Source organism: Electrophorus electricus, chromosome 22 (assembly GCF_013358815.1).
Source record: "Electrophorus electricus isolate fEleEle1 chromosome 22, fEleEle1.pri, whole genome shotgun sequence".
NCBI lineage: Eukaryota > Metazoa > Chordata > Actinopteri > Gymnotiformes > Gymnotidae > Electrophorus > Electrophorus electricus.
Window position 1 is genome coordinate 11,738,264 of NC_049556.1, and position 15,590 is coordinate 11,753,853.

Sequence of the window (15,590 nt, forward strand, 5' to 3'; positions counted from 1 at the left end):
AGGCGCGCACGTGTGTGTGTGTGTGTGTGTGTTAGTTACTGCCTGTCCTGCCATGAACATTAGGCGGCTTTGTTTTGTGAGGTCAAGTGAGGTCACGTGTGGGATCTGGTCTTGTATGTGTGTGTGTGTGCGGCAGAAGGTCATTGGTTCGTTAGGGCACGATACAAAAAACTGCACTGCAGTCAGCTCTTTCCCATAATGCAGCGGGGCTCCTAGTGGTTCTGCAGCTGGCCTGCAGTACTCAGCCGCTAACCAACGTCGCCTCCGTGAGTTGTGTTGAGTGACGTTGGGACGGTTGCCTGGGTAACCCCATGCCCCCCGTGGTTCTTGCTTGCAGTCTCAGCCCAAAGCTGCGCTCACTGCTGATCTACAAACAGTTTCACGCTCTTACAATCAGAGTCAGAGCTGCACATTGATACTGATCTGGAATCAGCCCCATTTCCTCCACGGCCGTCCTGCTGTGCCACGGATCAGGCTGTGGGCTCCCTGTGTTAATCCTCCGGCCCCTGGCCTTGAACTACATCGGTACCGTAGCCAACATTCGTGGAACTGTGTCTAAGAAGGCAGACGCGTGCGTCCTGCCTGGGATGATAACTGGGCTCAGTAGCATGCGTCTCAAACACGTCCGGTACCAGGGGCCTGAGAGATGTGTGTTTCATCCTCGACGCTGCTCCACCTTCTCACGGTTTGCAGCAGGTGCTTTGGAACAGATGCACAGTGTGTTAACGTTCCTCTCTCTCTCTCTCCCTCCTTCCTCCCTGACATGGACAGAAGGTTCCTGGACGAGCATCTTGTCAAGTAATAACACACACTTTGCGCTCACCCTCTGGGGCGTGACGGAGTTGTTTATGGCGGTGATGTCACGCGTGCAGGGCGTCAGCGCGTAACTGGGGGCATGAGCAGTGATTTTACAGTCTGCCCTTTTGCATGGCAGACTGCATGATCCCATATCTGCCTCGACTCCTGGAGAGACAGGGGAATGATTAGCTAGTTATGTCATTTGTAACGCTGATGTCAGAGACGTGTCGTTGCACTGAGCAGTCTGGAAAAAGGGCCAGTCTTCGGTCAGTTGACTCTCACGCTTTAGCGATTTATCCATTAAGACATGACAGGCAAAACTAATTTTCCCTCCACGCTCCAGCTGTGGGGTCTTGATGCAGTTGACCCAGGTGTGAAGCTGAACAGATCCACACAGCTGTAGCGCTTAACAAACAAATGCTGGATCTTGTCCATTGGGTCTGTGAGTGGACATAGAATTGTTTTAGACCCAACTGAGTTAAAAAAAATAAAAAAAATAAAAAAAGATAAAATATTTTTTTAAAGTGTATATTTTATGATGAACTACTGCGTTTGTGATGTGAACCTGCAATACTGTGAAAGCTGAACAGCACTGAATGAAGCCAGTGCTCTCTGATGCCTGTTTTAACTGAGTAATGCACCATTGCCTTAGTAAAGTGGCTGCCCTAGACGCAGGCTCCTTCCAGGAAGACTCGTACTGTCTCAGATTGAGCTTCTTCTTTTTTTTTTTTGGATCTGTTAATAATAATAATAATAATAATAATAATAATAATAATAATAATAATAGTAATAAAAGCAGAATTGACACCATAACGAGCGGGTGTATTTGTGAAGTAACGGTGAGGGCTTTGTGCGGTTACAGGACTTTGCTGCCCCTTGGTGGTGCTTCATGGGCGGTGCAAATAATTAAAATATTTCGTCAAAGAAACTGGTCGGACCCGACGCACCGCCGTGTCGTCATCACTCAGCGCCCTGCTTAAAAACGGCGTCTGTTTTTGTGTCGCCGTCAAAGCTTTATTACGATGAGCGACGACGAAAAGCGTGAGCCGCGGAACTTTTTCATGGGTTACGACGACCTCAGCGACAGCGACGGCGATCCCGACGACGGAGAGCCGACGGTGGAGGCGCGCAGAGGCGGCGGAGGACCGGGCACGACGCGCGCGGCTGGCGGAGCCCCGTTACCGGGGCCGGACGAGCTGTTCCGCTCCGTCGCGAGGCCCGCTTTCCTCTACAACCCGCTCAACAAACGGATCGACTGGGAAAGCCGCGTGGTGAAGGCGCCCGAGCAGGTGCGTCTCGCGGTGCCGGCAGTGCCGTTCACGTCGGCGCTTTTACGCCCGTTGCGCACGGACGCACGCGCGCGTGTTAAGGGTTGATGACGGCGCGGTGTTGCCATAACACACGCACGTGCGTTGGTCAGAGCGGCACGAAGCTGCGGTGCTCAGCTGTCGTGTTCACACACGATGGTTTGCATGTTGTGACCGCCTGTCTGTCTCCGTCTGTCTGTCTGTCTGTCTGTCTGGATTCAGCCTGCCAAGGAGTTCAAGGTATGGAAGACCAACGCGGTCCCGCCCCCTCAGAGCTATGTGGCGGAGCAGAAGAAGGGTCCTCCCCCTGGCATGGACATGGCCATAAAGTGGTCCAACGTGTATGAGGACAACGGAGACGATGCCCCGCACGCTCCTGGGAGTCGCACACACTTCCTGCCCGAAGAGGAGCAGTCCAAATCTGGTAACAAAACCACTGTGCTCCCCCTCCCTCCCCCTCCCCCTCCCCCTCCCCCCCTCTCCCTCCCTCCCTCCCCCTCCCTCCCTCTCCCTCTCCCTCCCTCTCTCTCCCTCTCCCTCTCCCTCCCTCTCTCTCCCTCTCCCTCCCTCCCCCCCTCTCCCTCTCCCTCCCTCCCCCCCTCTCCCTCTCCCTCTCTCTCCCTCTCCCTCCCTCCCTCTCTCCCCCTCTCCCTCCCTCCCCCTCTCTCCCTCCCTCTCTCTATCTCTCTCTCCCTATCTCTCTCTCTCTCCCCCTCTCTCTCTCCCTCCCTCCCTCTCTCTCTCCCTCTCTCTCTCCCTCCCTCTCTCTATCTCTCTCTCCCTATCTCTCTCCCTACTCTCTCTCTCCCTCCCTCCCTCTCTCCCTCCCTCCCTCTCTCTCCCTCCCTCCCTCTCTCTCGCTCCATCTCTCTGTATCTCTCTCTCTCCCTCTCTCCCTCTCTCTATCTCTCTCTCCCTCCCTCCCTCTCTCTCTCTCTCCCTCCCTCCCTCTCCCCCTCCCTCCCTCTCCCTCCCCCTCCCTCTCCCTCCCTCTCTCTATCTCTCCCTCTCCCTCTCTCTCCCTCTCTCTATCTCTCTCTCTCCCTCCCTCCCTCTCTCTCTATCTCTCTCTCCCTCCCTCCCTCTCTCTCTATCTCTCCCTCCCTCTCTCTCTCTCTCTCTCTCTCCCTATCTCTCTCTCCCTACTCTCTCTCCCTCCCTACTCTCTCTCCCTCCCTCCCTCTCTCTCCCTCCCTCCCTCTCTCTCTCTCTATCTCTCTGTATCTCTCTCTCCCTCCCTCCCTCTCTCCCTCCCTCCCTCTCTCGCTCTATCTCTCTGTATCTCTCTCTCCCTCCCTCCCTCTCTCGCTCTATCTCTCTCTCTCTCCCCCCCCTCTCGCTCTCTCTCTCCCTATCTCTCTCTCCCTCCCTCCCTCTCTCGCTCTATCTCTCTGTATCTCTCTCTCCCTCCCTCCCTCTCTCGCTCTATCTCTCTCTCTCTCCCCCCCTCTCTCGCTCTCTCTCTCCCTATCTCTCTCTCCCTTCCTCCCTCTCTCTCTCTCTATCTCTCTGTATCTCTCTCTCCCTACTCTCTCTCTCTCTCCCTCCCTCCCTCTCTCTCTCTCTCCCTCCCTCTCTCGCTCTATCTCTCTGTATCTCTCTCTCCCTCCCTCCCTCTCTCTCGCTCTATCTCTCTGTATCTCTCTCTCTCCCTCTCTCTCTCTCTCTCTCTCTCTCTCCCTCTCTCTCTCTCTCCCTCCCTCTCTATCTCTCTCTCCCTATCTCTCTATCTCTCTCTCCCTATCTCTCTATCTCCCTCTCCCTCCCTCTCTCTCCCTCTCTCTCTATCTCTCTCCCTCCCTCTCTCTCTCTCTCTCTCTCTCTCCCTCCCTCTCTCGCTCTATCTCTCTGTATCTCTCTCTCTCTCTGTCCTCTAAGTTCCTCCATTTTCCCATTACTTGTCCTCTGATATCTGAGCACAGCTGTGGTGGTGGGAATGGTCGCGTTCTCACGCGTTGATCGGGCGGTGGGTGTTTCCCTTCTGCTCCGTGCAGACGAGGACGAGGAGAAGGCGGAGAACAAGCCCAAGTCGGCGAAGAAGCGCCGTGTGGAGACGTTCCAGCAGAAGGAGAAGAGGAAGAGGGACCTCGGCCAGGCTACGTCCGACAAGAACTTCGTGGAGGAGGAGAAGCGGATTCTCCGGCAGACGGCCGAGTGAGAGCCGCAGGCCTGGGCCTCGAGTTTCATGCCGAGCCCAAGACGTGGCACTCAGGAGGGGCTGGACATGACTTTTTCTGGAGGAGTTTTTATTAAACTGGACTTTCCTGTCATGGTTTGTTTTTTGTTTGTTTGTTTGTTTTTGGTTAGATCTCTGCGCTCTGCAGGACTTGAGGAAATTTTTTTGTTTGCTTGTAGGTTCATTTTAACATACATTTGATGTTCAAGTTTATATATATATATATATATATATATATATATATATATATATATATATATATATATATATATATATATAATAAATTATTGCCTGACAGATGACTGCATTAACGATATATACACACACACACACACACACACACACACACACACACGTACATGTATTTGATGTCCAAACACCCACACAAACTCAGTACGGATACAGGAGGCATCTGAATGTTTGAAATGTCCTAAACAATCATCAGTCATGTTCCAGACATTAAATGGAAGGTGAATGAGTCCCGCGTCCTGTCAGTGATGTCATTGCTATCCTCCCATGTGTTTTCGCTCCTCGGTCTCTCAGAACATCCTCTTCAATTGCACGAGTGACACAGATGTTGCTACAGCTACCTGGGCGATCGTGAAGTAGTGTTTCACCGTTTCTGTATCAGAAGTGCAGTTAGCCCTGTATGAAGCTTGAACACAGCATCCCTCTCAACGCTGCACACTGCCTCTTCCAACGTTCTCAGAACGCCCATCGGAATGCCGGACAGGCAGCTCTAACCAGCAGGTAGGCACGTCTGTGCTCATTAAGGCAGGTGACCTTCTCAGTATGGGTTATATTCGTGTTTCCTAGACGACCTAATCCGTTCCATTTGTTCCTCCTTGACATCTTCCCGAGTGCAACGTAAAGTTCATGTTTACTGTGGAAGGGTTGGATTGTTGGACAGTAGGTGGCACCATTGACTACGGCCGTGCTTCCAACCCGAAGCCTTCGGATGCGTCTTCATGTATTACAGCAGCTGGAGTCACACTCGTGAAGTGTCTCCGTTGTCCCCGGCACAGCTTGGCATCGTCTCTGCTTCTCTGTTTCAGGACCTGGTATCCACTTCACTCGCTGCAACTGGTAGGTTGGAACCAGTGATTCTAACAAGAGTGTCTCCTGATTGGGGACATTTGAAAATCTCGCAGCAGAAGTGAGGTGTTGGAGGCCCTGGAGTAGGGTGTTATCTGGCAGGACCCGTGTGTGTCCACGGTGCCGTGCGAGAGCCCGTGTGTCCCTGTGCAGTGAACCCATTACATCCTCAGACTCCACAGAACTAACAGGCAAACGTGCCCTTTGATTCTGAGTTACGTGGGCAACACGAAGACTTTATTAAATTCGTTTAAAACCACGCTGACTGCATTATTGCCTGACGGATGGATGCATTAATGATATAAGCACAGAATCCTTTTCCTCTCTCCCGCCTGACTGACGGCTGGGAAATGCATCTCATCGCGGTCTAGTGAGAGCAACACACACTTTTCCCTCATTTACTTCTGAAAGCGTGGCTTGAGAGGGATTCCTGCGATATCTCTCATCTCTCCTGGATGTCAGATTCTGGTAAATGCAGCGGCGATAAGACTCCGGGCGGCAGGTATGTGTCTGGCCATGTACTGGAGGAGCAGCTCCTGGAACTTGGAGGGCCCCGCCCCCTTTCTGGATCTCTCGTTACGCCCGGGCGGGTGATGGCGGACCAGAACGTCTCTCTTCCGTTCGCTCCCAGTGCACTAAAGCTTCTCAGTAGTGCTCTCTAGTTCTAGGAAAATTTAAAAGAAAAATCCAGCAAACAGGATTTTCCCGCATTTATCCAGAACGCCTGCTGCTGGTTAGCACTCCCGGGAATGCTGCGACATTCTCCTGGTTTATAAATGACTAACCGATGGATGTGTTTTTTTCCAGCGTGCAGTTGCGCCAGCCTGAATGAATGTATAATCGAAGAGAGCTCTGGGCTGATGGGAAACCGCAGCTATGCCGACGTGGAGGACGGACTTCTGGCAGGGGGATGTTGCTGAGTTGGACCCGGACGCCACCGGGTGCACTATGGTTTGGCACGGGTGGACGGACGAGGAGATGAACACGGCTTTGAGTGTGTTATGGCATGACCAGGGGCTGTAAACCGTGCTTGTGCAATGATGAGACATCATTTCTTAGGACAGTGGGCCATTGTGTCTGTGTGTGTGTGTGTGTGCGCGTGTGTGTGTCTGTGTGTGCGTGTGTCTAATATTCATTACTCCTTTTTTCATGGAAACTTCAAATTTTCTGACTAGAAACAAAGATTCAGCCACCCCACACTTAACAACGTGTCATTACCGCTCTATTGCTATGGCGATGAAGATCAGGGCCCGCCGGCGCAGATGTAACTTTGGGAGGTGAAGCGTTTCCGGTGTGCGGAGACCTCGCCCGGGTCTGTCAGCTCCCTCCAGGCACATTGGGTACTGAGGGCGAGATGTGAAACCAGAGGAGCGGGTGAAAACGTGCTGTAACAGGGTCGTGACCTACACGTGAATTACAGCAGGGCCGAGTCCTCCGTGCTGAGACGAGGCCGTCAGGGAGGAGCGGATAGGCAGATGGAGGGAGCACAGGAGCAGGAGCCAGCGTGTCTGACCCCTCAGACGATAACCCGTGCCGGGGGTCCTGCAGACGCGGCTGTCAGCGCGCAGCGAGATGGCTATCTGCCCACCTGCTCCAGGGTTACATAGGTTTAAGTGCTTGCCCCAGGACCATAATGCTAGGGTGTGTGTGTGTGAGAGAGAGAGACACACACTACTTTCTCTTGAAAGCTGCCATATTCTACGTGGGTTAGAATTTATATTGCGTGAGGTATTTCTGTGTGTGTGTGTGTGTGTGTGTTGGTGTTCTATGGACTGGATATAGCACAGGACTCTGAGGACTCCGTAGGAGTAAGCGGTCCTTTGAGGCATCTGTATCTGGGTTACTAGCTGCTTCTGGAGAAATATGTCTGAACACCCACCCCCTCCCCACACACACACACACACACACACTCACACACACATTCTCTCTCATACACACACACGCACATTCTCTCTCACACACACTCACACACAGCTCTGTCTTTCTTTCAGCATTGAATTCACATTGATTAATGTGCGGAACGAGAAAATTCTTTCTGGTTCCGCACATTAAATCAACCAACACGTGGCCATAACTCACACCATTGTTTCATAAACAACACGGACGGACTCGGTTAACAATGGCACAAACTGCCCCGCACGATGCCGCCGGCCCGCATGGGAGGCGGGAAGCATCCTGGCCTCAGGTAGATCCGGGGTTCCGCCGCAGGGCCAGTCTGCCGGGATGATCCCCGCTTCTCTATAGGCTGAGAGAGGGCCGGGTGGGCCGGGCATAAATTCTCTGTTGCCGTGGACACCTGTCAGCCAATAAAGTGGTGAGAGTTGACAGACAATGAAAAGGGCAAGCGAGAGGCCATCCCAGACATCTGCAGGTCCCTGCGCACGCACGCACACACACACACACACACACACACACATTCTCACGTACACACTTAGCAGCATGGCCCTTCTGAATATTGGCCAGCAAAGCAGATGTTCTCTTTGGTCACAAAGAGAGAGAGAAAGAGTGTGTGTGTAAGAAAAGAGAGGGGTTACTGGTGTCAAAGTGAGGGTATCTCTCGCTGGTCCGTCAGAAACCGCGACAATAGAACAGCATATCCCCACGGCTGTGCGTTCCGTACCTGCGCAGTCTGGCACAAACCCCCTCTGCCCTTCTGTGTCTGCACGCTGTACGTCGATAAGACCCTGGTGACAGAGGCCGGTCCTGGCCACCGTGTGTGGCACACTTGCAGATCTGTTGTGGTCGGATGCGTTTGTCTTCTAAGAGACGTAGTTTTGTAGGCGTCTTCTGTTGTGTTCTCAGCGAGTCAGACGTGAAGCTGTGTGCTGGGGTTGGGAAGGTCAGGATTGGCGCGTGGGAGGTAAACAAGACGTTCAGAACAAACAGCCTAAGGAACCCTGCGCCAGTCAAGACTACTCCAACTTCACCCCCCACTCTCTGGAGCATAAGCAATCTCCCCCTTGTTTTTCTCGCTCTCCTTGCTTAACCCAGCCCCCTGCAACCGCTTGCAGGCTGTGACTTGTACCACACAGATGCTCAGACAAGGTAGGCATGCGCACACACACCCACGCATGCATGAGAGTTGTGTTTTCCTGTAAATCCTTCTAATCCTTTCAGATGTGCTCGTCTCTGCCCGTATCTGATCTCTCGGTATCCTGCTCGTGCACGGATCTTCTCAGTAGTGCAGCAGTGCGGCAAGAGAGGCTCATCTGTTTGGTAGAAGAAGGTTTCTGCTGTGTCTTGTGCAACTGGTCTTGATTTTGCCTTCACTCAGTGGGGCCCGTGTCAGAACGCCAGCCCCCTCTTCTGTAGTGTGGCAACGAACACCGACAGAAATACTGCACAATTACTGTCAAATTTTCAAATACATTACATTAACACATTGCTGGCCATTAAGGTGGTCTGGGATATCTTTCCCTGTATGAAGCCACTGTGCAGCAGATGTGAGGTTTTTTATGACTGTGGTGATGTCTGCATGCTCAGATCTCGCTGCTGTGTGTATGCAACCATCACTTGTAGCAGCCAGTGTGCACATGTGAAAAATGAACACTGAGTGTTAAGTAGATAAAAGGTTTTAAATGTTGACAAACTTTGGGAGAATGTTACACCTGCCCTTCTGTGAATGCGATCTGGAGAATCGGTTCTGGTGACTCACCTAGACACTGAACACTCGAGCACGTAAGTGATCAGATATACAAAAGTTACATCTGGAGGGTTTTAACTCAACGTTATTTTGGTATATAGGAATAAGATGGAGAAATGTCTGCATTTTCTGTCCTGTATAGTGCTATAGCTGATGAGCTCCGGTCCTGTATTTGGGCATAGTTTGGGAGGGCCAGCCCTGTCTTGTGTTGTGTTGTGTTTGGGCGTAGTTCGGAAGGTCTGGTCCTGTCTTGTATTTGGGCGTAGTTGGGGAGCTCCGGTCCTGTCTTGTGTTTGGGCGTAGTTGGGGAGGTCCGGTCCTGTCTTGTGTTTGGGCGTAGTTGGGGAGCTCCGGTCCTGTCTTGTGTTTGGGCGTAGTTGGGGAGCTCCGGTCCTGTCTTGTGTTTGGGCGTAGTTGGGGAGCTCCGGTCCTGTCTTGTGTTTGGGCGTAGTTGGGGAGCTCCGGTCCTGTCTTGTGTTTGGGCGTAGTTGGGGAGCTCCGGTCCTGTCTTGTGTTTGGGCGTAGTTGGGGAGCTCCGGTCCTGTCTTGTGTTTGGGCGTAGTTGGGGAGCTCCGGTCCTGTCTTGTGTTTGGGCGTAGTTGGGGAGCTCCGGTCCTGTCTTGTGTTTGGGCGTAGTTGGGGAGCTCCGGTCCTGTCTTGTGTTTGGGCGTAGTTGGGGAGCTCCAGTCCTGTGTTTGGGCGTAGCTCACGAGGTCCGGTCCTGTGTTTGGGCGTAGCTGTGGAGGTCTGGTCAGGACAAGGGCAAGACTGAACAGGTGGAGGATTCCTGGAAGGGTTAATGACGTTTACTGCGCGGTCATAAGGCGATTCAGAATCGGCGTGACGCGTCGTGCAAAGGAAGGAACAAAGGGACGAACGGCGCGAGCACTATTCGGGTCGTTTCTGCTATGCGTGGCTCTGCGTGCACGGGCAAGCTTGTAAACAAACACCGAGAAAAGCAGCAGCGTACTGAACACATCTCCGTACGAACCGAATATTACTACAAACACAGGCCGCTAGTGTGACGATTGTGTATGACTGTATGTTTGCGTGCTATATTATTATTCCAATAAGCACGACCTCAGCAGAACCGCGGGCTACTGCCATAACACGTGGAGCGTTTAGTTGACGTGTTGCTGCTTTGAACCTAACGAAGAAAACTAACCTTCATTAAAAGGCCCTAATAAGAAGGCTTCTAGTTTCTGAAGTCGAGTTGTTATAAGTTTTGCTTCGTGAGAATGCGCTTTCGTCTTTCTTTTTTTTTTTTTTTTTTTTTTGCAGCACTACAATCTCGTCCTCGGCGTTTGCGAATGAGTTTGCGCAATCCGCCCGTAACCTTTCACCCCGCCCGAAAATATTTCAAGCATTTGAACTGCAAGCAGGGAAGGGGTTGAGCGGGGGAAGGAGAGAGCGAGCGAGGGATACACACTCTCACACACACACACTCTGCAGCTAGCGGCTAACTGGGCGCAGCGCTGACAGCGGAGCATGGCGCGCTCTCCGGGGCTTCGTCGGCTCCAGAAAGGCGATTCCGACGCGCCGACGCAGCCGCGCTGAAGCCGGGGGTCCGCCGGCAGGCTGCGGGATGGCCGACCCTCTGCGCAGAACTTTATTCGCCAAACTGCGAGGGAAGAGACCCAAGAAGGGGACGCCAGCTGAAGGTAAAGAAGTAGTTTCCCAAGCGGGCGCCGCGCAGGCTCTGCGAGCAGTCCCGAGCGCGGAGCGGGACTGCGCGTCCGCCGCGAGCAGAGGTAAGCGGAGCGGCTTTAACGGGGGGGTCCACAGCCCTCCTGGGAGGTTAGGTGGCCGCGGCGCGGCGGTGTCGGGCGGCGCGTCCCCCCGCCGCGAGGCGAGCATGCGCGTAAACACCGGGGCGCCGAGCCTCGGAGGTCCAGATAATGAAACGCGCTCGGGGGTCTCTGTTCAAAGCGAAGTCCCTGACGGGAGGAGCGACAGAGGCGACGTGAAACGATTCCACAGACAGGAGGTCTGCCTGTCAAAGCCCGGGCCGTTACCGCGGCGGCACGCAAGAGGAGACTGCATAGGCTTCGGGAGCGGCGCGAGTGCTCGGTTTGAGCACGGAGGGGCCGTTAAAGCCGCAGACGGCCGGGAACCTTGTTTGGAGAGCAGTGGGACCGGCGAGAGAGCTGCGCTCGGCTACGATGCCGCTTCATTCATCCCGAGAGACGTGAGCAGGTTTAACTGTACCGGCGATCAGCTACCAGAGAGCGGCGTCACTGCCGGTGGGACGCGAACGCATAACTGCGGCCGCCCTCGCGTTTTTCATTACATCGGCAGGAACGGCGACGAAAGCGACTTAATTCGGACTGTTGAAAGTTCCCTCGAACTTTGCCGAGATTTCAGGATGCCGGCGCTGCAAAGTCCGACGTTTTTCCCCACCGAGCTGGAAGTGGTCCGCGCGGACGTGACCTCGCTTCTCGCGAGCTCTCGAGACCGTCACCACTCCGTGGACAGCGAGGACGACGACTATTATGACAATGAAATCCTTCCGTTTTACGAGTGCGGCACGCGGAACCCGGAACCTGATGAGCCGGCCGAAACGTCCTCGCAGTCCCGGTCGGACCGGGACGCGACGCGGGAGACGGACAGGCTGAGGAACCGGCTGAAAGAGGCGCTCTACCTGCTGATGAACGCCATGCACGACATGGAGCTGGACGGCCGGTCCAGTTCCAGCGGCTGCGCGGAGCAGAGCGGCAGCTCCAGCCAGTCCCGCGACAGCGTGACCTGGCCGGCGGACAGCGACGTCCCGCCGGCGAGTGGGCGGGGCTGCCGCGGGGTGGGCGGGGTCTCGCGGCGGAGCCGTAGCCTGCAGAGCCTGGCCCCGTCCCAGGGGAGGGGCATACTGCAGCGGTCTGCGAGCGACGGGGGCGTGCGCTACCCCGCAGAGTGTAACGGGGGCGGCGCGCACAGCGGGAAGGGAAGTGACCACGCCCCCGGGGCCGTCGCGCCGGACGCAGGGGGTCCAGCGAGCGACGGCCAGCCGCGCTTCAAGGACGCGGCCACGGCGGAGGCTGCCGTGCCCGTGCCAGAGCACGTGTGTGAGGAGAAGACGCACCTGTGCGGACCGCCTGCTCTTCCCGGTATCATGGCTGTAAAAGCTGCCCCTCGCTGCCGGGAGCTGCCGAACCAGAGCGCGGGTGCTGGCGTCGGGAGGCCGCCCGGAGTCACCGTCAACAAGTTACAGGAATGGATGCACAGGGGCCGTGTGCTGTCGTCGGAGATGCGCCAACGCATTGCCGGATCCTCCGCGCGCGGGGTTGAGGGGCAGGTGTGGGCTGGGCGCCCCAGCCATGTGTGCGCCCCACGCGGGGACAAACCTGGGAGCATGGGCCCTGCCGGAGCGCCCCAGCCAGGTACGCCCACCGCTGAGGGCCTGGAGGAGCCTTATCCTGGTTTTGCACTCCGCCGTCGCCGGGGATGCTAAGGGGAAGGGGGCAGGGCTGCCGAAGGCTCCTCTTTTCCCGACTCCGTGTAACGTCCTGTCTTTGTTTTTTGGTGGCGGGTCATGTTTCTATCCCTCATCTTCCTCACTAACGAAGGCTCACGTAACCGGTGTGTAGCTAGTTGCATGTTGGTGGAGGATTCGTACCCGTGCATCTTAACATCACACTCTTTACACTCTCAATTTAACGGTGACAGGTCTGTGGTTATGAAGGTCCATACTGTGCTTCTAGCAATAATCCTGTACGGTTGCCTCAGAGGCGGAGGAGTGTTGGAATGGCGTAGCAGATTACTGCTGTCCAGTTTAGTCCTAATCCCCCTCACAACAGAAGCGCGGTCTGGCCGGGATCAGATTAGGTAGTCCCACTGATGTCCCGTAGGCCTGAGATCAGATCTAGCACGCTTCCCTGCCGCAGGACCGGCTTTGGGACGTGCGGGACTGTGGATGTGTGCGTATGTACCTGTATGTGTGGATGCGTGTGTGTGTGTGTGGATGTGTGCGTATGTACCTGTATGTGTGGATGCGTGTGTGTGTGTGTGGATGTGTGCGTATGTACCTGTATGTGTGGATGCGTGTGTGTGTGTGGCAAGGGAACCGTTTGTCTTCAACTGCTGGCCCTTTAACACACGTTGCCCTTTACGGCTGAGAGAACCATTCTCCACGTTCTCTCACTCTGTGTGTGTGTGTGTGTGTTTTAGTCTGCCTAAAAATACCACATCTGACAAAGACTGATGGCGTGTATGAGAGGGAGAGTGTGTGTGCAACAGAGTTTGTGTGTGTGTGAGCGTGTATAAGAGAGAGAGTGTGAGCGTGTATAAGAGAGAGAGTGTGTGTGTGAGCGTGTATAAGAGAGAGAGTGTGAGCGTGTATAAGAGAGAGAGTGTGTGTGTGAGCGTGTATAAGAGAGAGAGTGTGAGCGTGTATAAGAGAGAGAGAGTGTGTGTGTGTGTATGAGAGGCTAAGAGCCCATTAGCATTGACTGTGGACTTGATGCTTTTGCACATGACTGCAACTTCTAGACTTCACTTCCTGATCTTGAAACAGTTTCTTCAGGTTTTAGTAAAGCTGATCTGGGATCCATGACCTGGGCCGCTTTTCCAATGCAGTCCGGCACCGTGGAAACATGAAACTCGGGGAGGGAATATTTTGGAATTCTGCAGCAGATCTTGTTTGCGTTTGGTTCCTCCGCTGCCTGACGGCGGTGTCGTGTGTGCAGTGGTTACACATTCATTCAGGTCAGCTGGGATTACAGCTTTCCGCTTGGCCTCAGGTTACCTCCAGAAAAGGATGCAGTGTATCGGTGACCTCCAGAGCTCCCGGTGTTGGGTCGCCATGCGATAACCGCGCACATGCGTCACCACTGGCCTGTTTATCTGTCCTTGGTTGTAGAGGGTTTGCTTTTGTTGGGTATTAGTGGTACCAGATACATGTAATAGTAATAATAAACCATCTATTCAGCAGGACAAAATGGCAGAACAATCATCTTTACTCCTAAGAAGTGGTATCTGTAACCTTAGAGAGAGAGAGAGAGAGAGAGAGTGTGTGTGTGTGTGTGTGTGTGTGTGTGTGTGTGTGTGTACACTAAGTAAATAGTAAAAAAAAAATGACTAGGTGACTTTGGTAGAATGATCTATCTGTCTACCCATTATTTCCACGCCCAGGAAATGAGTTAATTCGAGGTGCAGAACACGAGAATAACGCTTAATTTTCCTGCGTGTGTGTGTGTATATATATGTGTGTGTGTGTGTGTGTGTGAGAGAGAGATCTCCCTGTGCTTTTGACCTTTAATACAACACTCATTCCCTCATCCAGTGCCAACTGCACTATGAAACAGCGGCACTAAGGCCACTAACCTTTTTCACTGATCTGTGAACAATTCTGCTGCTTCTCATGCTGATATTATTATAAGGGTTCGGGTAGAAGAGACTGACCTGGCATCAGTAGCATCCAAGCCAGATTGAGCTGGGATACTTCGAGCTACGAGTGTTTTGAACAGGAGACAGTGTTGGTAGGAACCCCTCCCCTCGAGGCATTGAGAGGGGACGTGGAAATACACACACACACACGTGCACACAGACACGCGCTGGGTTGTTTGCTATGTGTTAAAGTGACAAAACTCTAAATAATGACACAGCTCAACCTGGATATCACTTCTTATCTAGATGGGCACGTGACTGTCTGGAGTTCACTTTTTGCCTGTGGCTCACTTTTGAGTCTGTAGTTCACTGCTGATCTGTAGGTCATGCTTGTGTCTGGAGTTTATTTCTGGTGTGAAGATAATTCTCCAGTGTAGAGTTCACTTGTGGTTCACGTGGCTGCCATGCCATTTCAAAACAAGTTTCCAATTTCTCTGCTGTTTCTTATTTCTCTGCTGTTTACTAAACAAAGAAGTCCGTGTTTCTCCAACCAAGGCTTCCTTACTGCCTGCTGCAGGCTGTCGCCAGTTCCTAACGGGTTCCTAAAGGGTTCCTAAAGGGTTCAGTCTGCGAAGGTTGATGGTTCTTCTCCTCTGAAGAACAGTGAGCTAATGATTCAGTTCCAAGTCAGACAGGAGACTGTTGCTCTTGTTCTGGAGGGAAACGCATGGCTAATGTCTCTGATGTGTCAGACAGAAGAATCATAAATCAGTCCCCAGTAAAAGAATCGTCACTTATCAATGTCTAGATTCTTCTTTCATTCTTTGCCCCCAAATGATTTTTCAGGAACTCTGGTGCTGAGGTTTTCAAGGAGTTCAATCAAATTTACAACATCCCTTAGGGATACCCTTAACACGACTCCTTGTAGACCTCGATGTGGGTCTTATCTTGTGTGTGTGTGTGTGTGTGTGTGTGTGTGTGTGTGTGTGTCTGTGGCCTGGAATTTCCTGCGTGTGTGTGCATGCATGCTCAGTTATGAAAGACCCTTTATAACAAGCACAGCAACAGCACCGAGCACAAGACACACACACACAAATCAACACAGCAGCCAAAGCTAGTGCTCCAACACTGGGATGATAAAAAGCTGTCTGCTAAACGCCACGCGCTGTGCTTCTCTGGTTGACAACAGTTGCTTCCTTGGAGCTTTTAATGAGATGAACAACCTCAGAGCAGCTGAGAGAGGGAGGCTGAA

At 53.2% G+C, this 15,590-nt stretch overlaps 2 protein-coding genes across 3 annotated transcripts in view; both read left to right on the forward strand.

Annotated features, from left to right (window-relative positions):
- Positions 1–1,607: 1,607 nt before the first annotated feature.
- Positions 1,608–4,375, forward strand: c22h1orf52 (chromosome 22 C1orf52 homolog). Its single transcript, XM_035521213.1, has 3 exons — positions 1,608–2,087; positions 2,328–2,529; positions 4,100–4,375. The coding sequence occupies exons 1-3, from the start codon at positions 1,821–1,823 to the stop codon at positions 4,261–4,263; spliced, it is 633 nt and encodes a 210-aa protein (XP_035377106.1). The 5' UTR covers positions 1,608–1,820; the 3' UTR covers positions 4,264–4,375.
- Positions 4,376–10,367: 5,992 nt separating this feature from the next.
- Positions 10,368–15,590, forward strand: part of syde2 (synapse defective 1, Rho GTPase, homolog 2 (C. elegans)) — a 25,388-nt gene continuing 20,165 nt past the window's right edge. For both annotated transcript variants that reach the window (XM_035521270.1, XM_035521271.1), the window contains exon 1: positions 10,368–12,393. In XM_035521270.1, the coding sequence (XP_035377163.1) occupies positions 10,605–12,393 (1,789 nt within the window). In that variant the 5' untranslated portion in view covers positions 10,368–10,604. The remainder of the gene's footprint in view (positions 12,394–15,590) is intronic.